At 40.7% G+C, this 13,988-nt stretch overlaps 1 protein-coding gene across 1 annotated transcript in view; it reads left to right on the top strand.

Moving 5' to 3' along the window:
* The window catches only part of TMTC4 (transmembrane O-mannosyltransferase targeting cadherins 4), a 59,886-nt gene that overhangs the window by 14,627 nt on the left and 31,271 nt on the right, over positions 1-13,988 (top strand). Inside the window, exons 3-5 of the mRNA XM_066580164.1 lie at positions 3,249-3,364; positions 7,700-7,913; positions 11,247-11,334. Of these exons, the coding sequence (XP_066436261.1) occupies positions 3,249-3,364; positions 7,700-7,913; positions 11,247-11,334 (418 nt within the window). The remainder of the gene's footprint in view (positions 1-3,248; positions 3,365-7,699; positions 7,914-11,246; positions 11,335-13,988) is intronic.

Here is a 13,988-nt window from a genome sequence, read left to right as displayed (position 1 = left end):
TGAAATTCAATGATTAGACCATTTTAAAAAACCTGCCCTGGTGGGCACGGCAGGGTGGTAGGAAACCTGCCACTCAAGGGGTTAAATAATGTTACAAGTCTTTCATCACGATCCAATTTGTGTCTTTCCAGCGTTTCCTTATAAACATATACTGAAACTGATAATGGTAATGAAATTGCAGTATCCATTAGATCACTGTTCACAGTAACAAAACATAGATTTTCCCTTGTATCCTGAACTGCAGACTAAATATGAGGAAGTAATCATTTATTTTTTTTAATGTTTTATCTGCCTATTTTCTAAATTAAAAACTAAAGACCTGTCGCCTCTCCTGACATGTCTATTTAAGTAAATGCATGCATCTACCATAAAATAGCAATTCTGGAGCATCTTTTCTCATAACTGTGTTGTCATTCCTGTTCATCCTAGAAAGTTATGAATAACTTGACAAATGGGTGTTACCGTTCCTCTTGTTAAAATGGTGTGTCACTACACAGTCTGATGCTGTGAGCACTGTATGGGTATCATAAAGAAATGATCCATAACATTCTTAATCAAAAGTAATTTAGTTTTTCTGTTATCTGCTGTTAGGACTATATGCTAATCTCTCTCTCTCTATATATATATATATATATATATATATATATATATATATATATATATATATATATATATATATAAACGAAAGCCCTCACTGACTGACTGACTCGCCAAAAGTTCTCCAACTTCCCAATGTTGTAGAAACATGAAATTTGGCACACGCATAGATTATCTCCAAAATAGGAAAAGTAATTGGGTCCCAACTCAATTATTCAATTCTAGCGCAAAAGAATTGGCGTCAAAATTTTACGTACGTAATCTAAATCTGTCACTTTCCAATGTCATAGAAACTTAAAATTTGGCCCGAGCATTGATTATGTCATAAATGGGAAAAGTTAATGGGTCCCAACACGCTTATTCAATTCTATGCGCAAAAGAATTAGCGTCCAAATTTTACGTACGGAATCTAATTCTCTCACTTCCCGGTGTTATAGAAACTCGAAATTTGGCAGGAGCATTGATTATGTCATAAATAGGAAAAGTTAATGGGTCCCAACTCGATTATTCAATTCTATGCGCAAAAGAATTAGCGTCCAAATTTTACGTACGGAATCTAATTTTCTCACTTTCCGGTGTCATAGAAACAGGAAATTTGGCACGAGCATTGATTGTCATAAATACGAAAAGCAAATGGGTCCCAACTCGATTATTCAATTCTAAGCGCAAAAGAATTGGCGTCGAAATTTTACGTACGGAATCTAATTTTCTCACTTTCCGGTGTCCTAGAAATGTGAAATTTGGCAGGAGCATTGATTATGTCATAAATAGGAAACGCTAATGGGTCCCAACTCCATTGTTCAACTCTATGTGCAAAAGAATTAGCGTCCAAATTTTACGTACGGAATCTAATTTTCTCACTTCCCGATGTCATAGAAACAGGAAATTTGGCACGAGCATTGATTGTCATAAATAAGAAACACTAATGGGTCCCAACTCCATTATTCAATTCTATGCGCAAAAAAATTAGCGTCCAAATTTTACGTACATAATCTAAATCTCTTACTTCCCAATGTAATAGAAGCATGAAATTTGGCACGGGCATTGATTGTCATAAATAGGAAATGCTAATGGGTCCCAACTCGATTATTCAATTCTATGCGCAAAAGAATTAGCGTCCAAAATTTTACGTACGGAATCTAATTTTCTCACTTTCCGGTGTCATAGAAATGTGAAATTTGGCACGAGCATTGATTATGTCATAAATAGTAAAAGTTCATAGGTCCCAACTCAATTATTCAATTCTAGCGCAAAAGAATTAGCGTCCAAATTTTACGTGCGGAATGTAATTTTTTTCACTTTCCGGTGTCATAGAAACGGGAAATTTGGCACGAGCATTGATTATGTCATAAATAGGAAAAGTTAATGGGTCTCAACTTGATTATTCAATTCTATGTGCAAAAGAATTAGCGTCCAACTTTTACGTACGGAATCTAATTCTCTCACTTCCTGATGTCATTTTATATAAAGTAAACGCCACATGGTTACCTCCACGTGGTGTTTCCTGGGTAACGCAGAGAATTATGCAAAATGGTGAACATATGTTTTTCTGGTATCTCTAAAGTAAGCACAACTTCATAAGATTTTCCGTGTGAACACCAGATAAACACCAGTACCAAATTAACTCGGGCGAAGCCGGGTATATCAGCTAGTCCTTTTATATACTGTAGTTGACTGTAGGTCAGAAAATCACCTATTTAAAGGGGTTGTCCCGCGCCGAAACGGGTTGTTTTTTTTTTATTCAATAGGCCCCCCGTTCGGCGCGAGACAAACCCAAGGGATGGGTTTAAAAAAAAAAAGGTTTAGTACTTACCCGAATCCCCGCGCTGCGGCGACTTCTTACTTACCTTACCAAGATGGCCGCCGGGATCTTAACCCACGATGCACCGTGGGTCTTCTCCCATGGTGCACCGTGGGCTCTGTGCGGTCCATTGCCGATTCCAGCCTCCTGATTGGCTGGAATCAGCACACGTGACGGGGCGGAGCTACGAGGACCAGCTCTCCGGCACGAGCGGCACCATTCACCAGGGAGAAGACCGGACTGCGCAAGCGCGTCTAATCGGGCGATTAGACGCTGAAATTAGACGGCACCATGGCGACGGGGACGCTAGCAACGGAGCAGGTAAGTGAATAACTTCTGCATGGCTCATAATTAATGCACGATGTATATTACAAAGTGCATTAATATGGCCATACAGAAGTGTATAACCCCACTTGCTATCGCGGGACAACCCCTTTAAGTTTTTGTTAAAAGTTTAAAAAGGGAACACGTCTATATAGAGAACGCAGGGCTGCACCACTGAAAATAAGTGATGGTCACAGCTCACCTTTTCCCCTCCCTACGCAGTGAGCTCCGCACAGGTCACAGTGCATACTTAGAACACTTTTCCATAAGAAGCCAATGAGTCTTCTCCAGACTGTAGATTCCTGTGGTCCATGTGGCTGCTATAAAGCATATTTATAAATGCTGCTGGTATTTCTGAACTTCTACCTGGGCTTGATCAACTTTTTTCTTGGAGAATAAGATCTTTTCATGGATTACTTCGGCACTATGGCGGTAAAAATTGAGTACCCTTGATGCTATGTAAGCTGTAGCAAACTGTTTCCGTAAATAAGTTTAATTTATGTAACTTTCATATTTTAATAAATAGGACCTCCGAGAAGAGACTTCAATTGGACATCTGTGGCTGCATGATTTCTGGGGCACCAAACTCGCTAGTAATGCAAGTCACAAATCCTACAGACCACTTACTGTCTTAACATTCAGGTAAAGTGAATGGTAGAAACTAATGTAAAGCATGTTGCAGGCCTTTTTTTACATTTTTAAAGGGAAACTTCAAACCTATTAAATCGCCTACAGCAGAATACTTAAGTACCGCTTCTTTCAAAACTCATTTTATGTCATGTCTCCTAAAGAAATAATATTTGGAGAAATATTTTAAATTTTGTCCTGCGCTGCTTGCAGATGGTTGCAGACTGGTCTGGTGAGTGGGCTGGGCTGGCTGTGTTGCCCGTCGCTTTCCTGATAAACATGCCCTTCTCTGCTGGTGTGACGTGGATGATGTCTGGGACATCATCCATGGAGTGATCTAAATATTGCATTCGCTGGAAGTTCGTGGACCAGTCTGCATTTATTTGCTAGCATTTTAAAAATTTTCAGGAACTGCAAATTCAGCAGGTATCATTTCTCCAGGAGACGTGACAAAAGCAGTTTTGAAAAACAGCAGTACTTGAAGAGTACCTGCACTTTTTCCTATGGAGCAGGAGCGCTCTAAAGGGAAAGGGGCAGATACTCTAAGTATTTCATTGCAGTAGGTGGTTTAATATACTTAAAAGGGATGGACAGGTTTCCTTTAATATTTATACAAACTAACTTTTCCATATAGAGTGATGTTTATGCAGGAATGTTATATGATTTAACTGTAAACATACACTGATGTGCCAAAAGTCATGGGACAGGAACTATTATAGTGTAGGAGCCCCTTTGACCTGGCGGAATGCAGCAAAACAACATGGCATCAATTCCACAACTGGACAGAAGATGTCTGGAAGGATGTTGAGCCATTGCATCTGGACGACAACCCACATCTCTATGGTATTTGTAAGTAAAGGACCTTGAGTGTGACTAGACCTCTCTCCAACATCCCGTAAATGCTTGATTGGATTCACGTTGAGCAAACATGCAGGACATATCATTTGTAGGAACTCTTCAGAATGCTTCTCGAACAAATTCTGGACAACTTGTGCTCAATGGCACAGTGCATTATCCTGCTTGAATATCCCATCATTTTTGAGGTACGTGAAGACCATGAAGAGGTGCAATTGGTCACCAAGCAGTAAAACATTGTGAGCACCGGTCAATGATGTGTTGAAGCAGACCAGTGGACCCAACTCATACCATGAGAACACACCCCACAACAGTATGGAGCCACCACCAGTGCCTTAATTGACAAGTGGGGTCCAGGGCTTCATTGGGTCTGTGCCACACAAACCCTACCATCAGCCTGAAACAATTAGTACCATGACTTATCAGACCATACCAAATGTTGCCAGATATATAGGATTCAGTTTGTAACCTCATGAGCTCATGTGAGGCGCTGTGTCTGGTATCGTGGTTTTAACAGACGCACTATGGTGGGTCTTCTGCTCCCATATCCCATTGAAGCTAAAGAACGCTGCACTGACTTGCTGGATATGCATGTGGGGACTGCTGCATTGAATATGAATGTGATTTCTGTGAGTTGTTTGCATGGACAATTCTAGCCAGACGTCACCGATCACATTCATTAAGCATTTGGTGGGTAGTCATTGCGCTGTCCACTGTGGGTGGTAATGCTTTCAGTGATGTTATTCTCACTGGATCGAGTGATGTTAGATGCACGCACAACTTTGGAAATGGAATGCTCCATCCATCTGGTAGCCACTGTATCGCCTCATTTGAACTCCCATACTTCATGTCTCCTTGCCATGAGCACGTAGGCCAATGTTCATCTTCACTCACCTCACAACTTATACAGGTGTGAACGCTCCCAAGCTGTCACCTGAAGTAGTGCCACTTCATAATCAATTTAGATACGGCTGTCCCATGACTTTTGGCAGGTTCGGTGTATGTAGCCTAGGTACCAGCCTACATTTGTGTGCTTGAGCAAATTTACAACTAATAAATATGTTTAATACTATAGGCAATAACTTTCTAATATGAAGTAGTTTGTTTTCTCCTTATCCCTTCTTGTTCAAATGCATGAAGGACCTGTGAGCACCTTTTTTATATACATTTCTATATTAACGCCTTCTCACCCCAGGACATACATGTGTAGTATAAAGCGTGAAAGTGAGCAGCGCCAGGAGCTGATTATTTCTTTAAAAAGTGCATCAAAGGATGCCTCTTTATTAACTCATATCCAGAAAAAAGAAAACAACGTTTCGACCCGTGCAAGGGTCTTTTGTGTGTCTTGGGTGGGAAGGAATTGGCATGGAATTATGTATTTTTATGTCATATTGATTGTGTGGGCTCAAGAGTTGAACCTACACCATCCGCAGTGAGAACACCGATCCTTGCGGTAAACCCCTTATATGCTGCAATCAATTTTGATCGCAGCATGTATGGTGTTAACGGAGGGAGCTTCCTCGGTGACATTGTCGGCCCTCCGCCATGAAATCGCCAGGGGCCAATAGGTTACTTTGGCATCCAGAGGCCTAACAGTGGCTGTTGGATCTGCCATAGCAAGTACTGGTAAGAAAATCACATAATACAATGCAGTACAGGAGTATACTTGACCATTGTGTTCCTGTATTTATTTATTATAGTATTCACCATGTGGTAATGTGGTATAAATATTATGTTAACCTTATTCTGAAGATCATTACTATTACAAAAAAAACAAGTTTTATATAGCTTTTATTATGCTTTACCACTTCTGCATTTCCATTACAACTATCTTGTGTGTTTTACCACATTCCAAGTATGCAGCATTTAGAATTTTCTATCGTCAAACTGTGTGAGGGTTTGTTTTTGCAGCTGCAATTTGTAGTTTTTATTGGTACCATTTTGATGTCTATACAACTTTTGATTACCTTTTATTCCTGTTATAGGGAAGCTAGATGGACAGCAAACGGCAATTTTTTTTTAAACGGAATTTACTGTGTTGAATATGGGGTATAACTTCTTTATAGAACATTTTACGGATGTGGCAATGCTAATTATGTGGGGTTTTTTTTATTTATTTATTTTTTTGTTCAATAGTTAAATTGTGTAAAGGTGGAAAACTTCTTCTTTTTTACTAAATGTAAAGCCACTTAGATGCATGGCTTCTACTGGGTTAAATGTCATAGAGCGGTGATTAGATGAATAAGTGTTCATAGATTTTCTCTTCTGCCTGCTCCTCCCCCATCTCACTTCAGATTCCCACTCTCACTTCAAATGGCTGTTGCTCCGGTTATTTTATGGCTACAGACATACTTTTGGTCTCCTTCTAAAGCCAAGAATTTTGGTTTTAAAATTAAAACCCAAAACATTGAACCTGGGTTATAGCAGTTTAAAGTAGAAGGAGCTCTGCTTGTGTAAAACTGTAATGTCCTTTACCTGCTGAAGTTAGAGGACCTGCTATGTCCTAATGTCAGTGGCCCTGGCTGCATAGCTTTGTAGCTGTGACCTCGCTGACTGCTGCAGCCTTTCTTTTGCTCATACCCTCCTGGTTTCCCTGTACAGGCTCTCCTTAGATTCAGTTACTGGTGCTTTGAATGTGTCAAGTGGGTAATTCCCCACCACTCGCTGTCAATCAAATCTGAAATCATCTGTTTACTGGTGGTGGGGACTGCCAACTTCTATCAATGGATGACTTCAGATTTGATTGACAGTGAGTGGTCAGGATTGCCAACTTCACACATCCAAAGCACCAGTTGCTGAATCTAAGGAGAGCCGGTACAGTGGAACTGGGCGAAGTATGAACACTAGAAGGGCTGCAGTAGTGTCAGTGGGGCTGTGGTTGCAACGCCATGCAGCTGCCCTGCCGGCATAGATTCATGACATGTCCTCTTTAATATTGCTTCTAATATAGTCTTTATTTTATCACCAAATGTAGGTAGAAAAAACAAGCCTAATCCCCCTTTCAAGGGAAATTGTAATGAACTAGAATCTATGATGATGAAAAATAGGTGCTCATATCATGGTGATGCCATGTGCACAAGCTTGTACAGTAGTATGTGGGTGTAGTATGGACCTGTCTGCAAGGCAGGACTTCTAGGGGAGAATATTACAGAAGCCTGTTTGGCAAATTGTGGGGAGAATCTAAGAAAAATCATCTTTGCCTACATGTGAAGGCAGAATTTGAACTGTTCATATTAGTTATTGTAAAGCAATAGAATAGTTAGACTTATAATGCCACTAGCTGTAACTTTGCTGTGGAGACCCATGGACAGCGATGTCAAGATGCTAGAACGCAGTGTGCTGACTTTTTGGAAGAAGATGGGGAACAGTAATGCATAGAGTATCCTCATTGCTTCAGTAATCTAAAATTATCTAATAGATGGTGACTTTATTAGAATGTATAATTAATTGTAAATGTTTTTCACTTGAGCTTTTTTTTTTTGTAATATTTTGCAGGATCAGCTATGCCCTTGCGGGAGGTTTGCACCCAGTTGGGTTTCATGTAATCAACATAATCTTGCATTGCATAGTGTCTGTCCTGATGCTTGATGTCTTTTCACTGCTGTTTAGTGGTGGAACGTGTGACAAAAGAAAAAAACTAACACACGTCCCCAAGGCTGCATTACTTAGTGCTTTGTTGTTTGCAGTGCATCCAGTACATACAGAATGTGTAAGTATATTATTATTCTCCTCTCCTTTACATTAATCTGTACTACTATATTACACAGCAACACTTTAGTCATTTTGCTTATGCTAACAATTTCTTTATTTTCTTAGGGGAACCTTTTATGCTGCTCTCATTAAGGACAGCATACATTAGTGACTAACACGCTGAATTTTGCCTCCTATGGGGTGAAGTACAGTATTTAACTTGTTTCGCTAGCTGAGTTAGTTATTCATGAGAAGGTGCAAGCCGTGGCCACTCGCCATGATTTTTCTTTCGGTACGCAGTACAAATGCTAGGTGGTGAATCCCGACAGGTAGGCGGGGCTAGTGGCACCTCATTAATAAGTGTTACTCATCTCTTTCTAGAGGGACAAACTATAAGTTTGTAAAAACCACTGCATTTTACTCCATAAGTAATAGATTGCTGAAATTGGCGTATCAGTCACTACTTTGCTGTCCTCAGTGAGCCCTTTTAGTATTTGTACCAGACACACTCTTGAATCAGTAATCATTGCGGCATCTGTTTTGTGGAAGTAAGGGATTAGAATCTTGTATGCAGTCATGTAAGAGATCGCTTGCTAATCTGCGGAAAACTCTTTCACTTGGGCCATATTGTGGACCTTCAGGCGAACAGACTAATGCCCTATTTACACGGAACGATTATTGTTTAGTTGTTCAAATTGCAGCGCTTTCGCAAGAATTTGAGCGATAGTCATCCCGTGTAAATCCATGCAGAGTCTGGACGACTAGCCGTTCAGTGTAAACAGCAGCCGTTCACTTCTGAATGACTACCTGCTTTCAGTGAATGGAGGTAGGTGGGGGAGCGTGCTACACTGCCACCCCACCACCATGCCAGCCATGCTCTGAGCAATGCTACTGACACTGTGTAACCGCATCGGAACGTGCTTCACTGGGACGCACTGTTGGGCATTGTTTGCCTGACAGCTCATCCCATGTAAATTAGGCTTTAAGGTCCTTTTACACACACAGATTATTACTCCAAATTTGCTCAAAAGCCATCTTTTGAGCGATAATTGTTGTGTGTAAATGTGTGCCTAGCGTGCACTTTTCGTCCATCGCTCAGTTCAGGTCAGCATGAAATCCTCGTCCCTGATGAGAGGGACCGCACGCTGAGTTCTCCGCGAGCAGCGCTGATAACATTCTTTAACAGCTGCTGTCCCGTTGGAGAACAATAGCGATGTATTTAGAGAACAGACCATCTGCTGTTCTCTAAATACATCCAAATGAAGTACTAAAGGCCTGATTAGCCCATTAGTACCTATGCAAAATGATCACTCAAAACTGTCAGTTTCTGACGAATTTTGAGCGACCGTCTGTGGGTGTAAATGCACCTGTTAGCCTATGCTGTCTGTTCAATGTTTCTTAATATAATTAAATATAAAACTGAGTTTCCAAGTCAATTTAAACATGAATTTCATTATTTAATAATGGTCTAATGAAGAGAGAAACACCCCCAAAACATAATGTTTCCACCTCCATGCTTGACGGTGGGGACGGTGTTCTTTGGGTCATAGGCAGCATTTCTCTTCCTTCAAACATGGCGAGTTAAGTTAATGCTGAAGAGCTCAATTTTTTTACCACCCAATAGCCCGAGGCTGTTTTTTCTAGCGTCCACCCAATGGGAAAAACTTCACCTGTCTCAGGAGTCGCTCCTTCCCCCCCATCCCTACCTTTTCCCAAATCTTCACAATCCCCCGTTCTATTCAGGTTAGGCCCTGGCTAGGCCGTTAGTATGTTGTTCTCAACTTAGTCTAGTTTCAAGATTGGGCCGGGACAATAGGGAGAAGACTATTCAAAAATTGAATTCCAGCCATGTTGTCTTTTCTCTCCCCCCAGTCTATAACATTGTGAACTACTTTTGTTGTGTACTACTGAGACTGCGAAGTATTTCAGTTAAATGTTTACTGTATTGTAAAATTTGAAAATTTCAAATAAAAATTACAGTAGGAAAAAAAAGAGCTCAATTTTTGTCTCATCTGACCACAGCACCTTCTCCCAATCACTCTCACAATCATCCAGGTGTTGATTTGCAAACTTCAGACAGCCTGCACATGTGCATTCTTGAGCAGGGGGACCTAGCGGGCACTGCAGGATTTTAATCCATTACGGCATAATGTGTTACCAATGGTTTTCTTGGTAACCGTGGTCCCAGCTGCCTTGAGATCATTAACAAGTTCCCCCCGTGTAGTTTTAGGCTGATCTCTCACCTTCCTCATGATCAAGGATGCCCCACGAGGTGAGATTTTGCATGGAGCCCTAGATCGATGCCAATTGACAGTCATTTTGTATGTCTTCCATTTTCTTCCTATTGCACCAACAGTTGTCTTCTTCTCACCCAGCATCTTACTTCTGGTTTTTATAGCCCATTCCAGTCTTGTGCAGGTCTATGATCTTGTACCTGACATCCTTCGAAAGCTCTTTGGTCTTGCCCATGTTCTAGAGGTTAGAGTCTAACTGATTGAGTCTGTGGACAGGAGTCTTTTATACAGGTGACCATTTAAGTCAGCTGTCTTTAATGCAGGTAACGAGTTGATTAGGAGCGTCTAACTGGTCTGGAGGAGCCTGAGCTCTTAATGGTTGGTAGGGGATCAAATACTTATTTCTTTGTGCAAAATGCAAATAAATTTATATAATTTAGACAATGTGATTTTTCTGGATTTTTTTTTTGGATATTTTATCTCTCACTGTTAAAATTAACCTACCCTACAAATTATAGACTGTTCATGTCTTTGAGGGCGCATTCAGACGACTGTATATCGGCTGGGTTTTCACGCCCAGCCGATATAGGGCGTCCCTCTCTGCAAGGGGGGGGGGGGGGGGCTGGAAGAGCCGGGAGCAGTGCACTGAGCTCCTGCCTCCTCCCCACCCCCTCTCCGCCCTTCGCCACTATTTGCAACGGGAGGGAACAGGATGGGGCGGGGCTAAGTTCATGGGCGTGTCCCCACCCCACCCCCTCCCATTGCAAACAGTGGTGAGGGGCGGAGAGGAGGCGGGAACTCAGTGCACTGCTCCCGTCTTCCTCCCCCTGTAGAGAGAGACACCGTATATCGGCTGGGCGTGAAAACCCAGCCGATATAAGATCGTGTGAATGCGCCCTGACAGTGGGCAAACTTACAAAATCAGCAAGGGAACAAATACTTATTTCCTTCCCTATATGTAGATTTTTTTTTTTCTAGTAGATCTCTCTTAATTTCCATTAAATATGCTTTTATACATGCAGCTCCATAAGTTTCTAGCATTAGCACATTAGGGTTTTTCTTCCTCTGCTTTAAGATATGCAACCAATTGAGTGTATAACTTGTTTTATTATTTATAGGTTGCAGGAATTGTTGGCAGGGCAGATCTGCTCTGTGCACTATTTGTTGTTTTGTCCTTTCTTGGATATAGCAAAGCCCAACCAAGAAGTAAGTATTTAGATATTGTTTCTTGTTATAATGTACATACATTAGGCATCCACTGAAGGCACAGATGACAGACTGGGCATGTGGAAAATAACAGATTAGGTAGTGAACATTATGAAAATCATATGACTTTTAAAGGATATGGCAATCTTTGTGAATGAAAAATCAATACATATCTTACTAAGTCCCTGCAGAAAAAAAGATGCACATAGCTGTTTTTATATTGTGTTTTTCTGCTCATGCATTTAGTAAGCCTGATACTTGTCTAGCAAACTGTCCTACTTTCAAGTTTCTGGCTGGGGGGTGTTCCCATCACTGATCATCTGGTCTCTCTGATGAATGCACACAAGCATTTGCAGCCTCTTTCAGAGGCTGTGTAGCATAAGCACCCCAATACTAGAACTATCTCTCCTTCCCCTCTGCTGTTTTTCCTCCTCACTGCTGATAAGATCAGAAAATTCACCAGGAGTGTATTACAACCCTCTATAATAGTAGATTTCTCTGCTCTCTGTCCTCCTGATTTACTCCACCCCCCCAGTAGTCATACACCCCTCTGTAATAGCTCAGTGGAAAGGCAGTGAATACATGTTCACAGCACAGGAGCAGGCTAAGGGAGGAGCTGTCAGTTTGCTCTGACAGAATTTTCCAAGATTTTAGTCCTCCAGTCTGCAGGGCGTTGGAAAACACTACAAACACAGATATCATATGTATATATAGCCTTTAAAGTATTGTTCCAGTTATGTAGAATGCCAGGTCTTCTGGCTGAATCATGACTGTCTTACTTCTAAGCTTCAGGTGAGAGTTGAGTTTGTAAGCAAGTACAGCTACACTTTTATGTGACTTTGAACAGTTTGTACTTCCCCAGAGATTAGTAATTTCCTTCCCTCAAATTAATAGTGGCTGGAGAATTTATGATTGAAAGTGAGTCCTTTTTCCTTCAGGCACTTTGATATTACCAGTACCTCCACTACATGGTGCTGTGAACCCAGTAGTTTGCATTTAGTAAGTTCATATGCTGATAAAATCTAGAAAATACTTTATTTCCTTATTTATATGAATGGGTGGTGGTTTATGATACCACTATTGAAAGTCATTGATGGACTCTTGATCCATCCAAAACCGTAATGGAGAAGCGCAGAGAATCCTTACTGGTTACGGTAGAGAAATCTGCATACTTTCAGAAAAATTAATAAAGGGCTGCTCCAGTGATTTTTAATTTTTTTATTTTTTGTAATCCATTAATTATGCAGCTATCCCACCAGTATATATAAGCGAACTAGTGTTACCTTAGGTTTTTGTTTTTTTTATCTGAAACTCTCGACCTCTTTTTACTCAGATAGTCATGTGATCTCCATTCTGACACGCTGAAATCTACTTGGGGGTTGTGGATTTTTTTTCTCTAGTCAATTTCGCAGCCTGTGTGATGTTGCTGCATGGATCCACCAGAGCAATTGTGTTCAGGGAGAGACAGGCACTTCTGTCACAGTTACTGAAGATCACACAGCTCCTGTCACACAGTTATAATAGAGGAGATCACAGTTCATCCTCCTGGCTGTACGCTTGTGTTCTGTAGCTTATTTAGGTGAATATAGAAGGTAATGTTAATTAAACTGTCACCCTGTAGCTAGAATAGTATAACCCTAGCTAATTCTGGGCTCACTGCATCATGGGATAATGTGAAACAGAAAGTTAATCTAATTCTCAAGATGAATTTGCTGGAGTGGTCTTTTTTAATACTTAGTTTTAGTACTGAGATTGCCTTATGTTACATCGGTGTGACAATGTGGATTTCCATTTGCAATATTGGTCATATACCTCAATGAACAGCATTCAGCAGATATGATAATTAGGATTATTAGGCTGTTTTTTTTTCTTATGTTCTGGACAAGTTATCCAAAAATAAGTCAGCCGACATTTTTTACTTTCACATAAAAGCAATAAGGAATCTTAAAAATCATAAGTGACATGTCTACAATCAAGAATTCTGATGTGAGGACATTGGCAGTATTTACTGTAAACTGTAAAATGGTGACAATTACAATCACAATAATCTGCTCAAAGCTTTTCCAACTTCACATTATGTTACTGTCAAAACTTTTTTTTTTTTTTAACAGACAGCTAAAAGCATGCTTTATTTTTTTCAGCTGGCCACATTGATGACAAGGTGTACTGGCTCCAAACTTCCACACTATTTTATTCCATTTCTTTAAATTTGGCATATGTTCCTGATTAGTTTGAAGCTTTAGTCAAATATTGAAAAATCACTTTATTTTTAGCATGTCAAACTTTTTTTTTTTTCAAACCAAGAGTGAGTTTTACACAAGATGCCTTAAAGGGGTTGTCTCGCGAAAGCAAGTGGGGTTAAGCACTTCTGTATGGCCAAATTATTGCACTTTGTAATATACATTGTGCATTAAATATGAGCCATACAGAAGTTATTCACTTACCTTCCCTGCGTCTCCATGGCTCCGTCTAACTTCAGCGTCTAATCGCCCGATTAGACGCGTTTGCGCAGAAGGGTCTTCTGCCTTCGGCTCGGTCTGGCACGAGCGGCGTTCTGGCTCCGCACCCTTCTACGCGTCATTGCGTAGCTCCGCCCCATCACTTGTGCCGATTCCAGCCAATCAGGAGGCTGGAATCGGCACACGTGACAGGGC

The sequence above is a fragment of the Eleutherodactylus coqui genome, chromosome 1 (assembly GCF_035609145.1).
Source record: "Eleutherodactylus coqui strain aEleCoq1 chromosome 1, aEleCoq1.hap1, whole genome shotgun sequence".
Classification (NCBI taxonomy): domain Eukaryota; kingdom Metazoa; phylum Chordata; class Amphibia; order Anura; family Eleutherodactylidae; genus Eleutherodactylus; species Eleutherodactylus coqui.
This window is presented reverse-complemented; position numbering and strand designations above follow the sequence as displayed.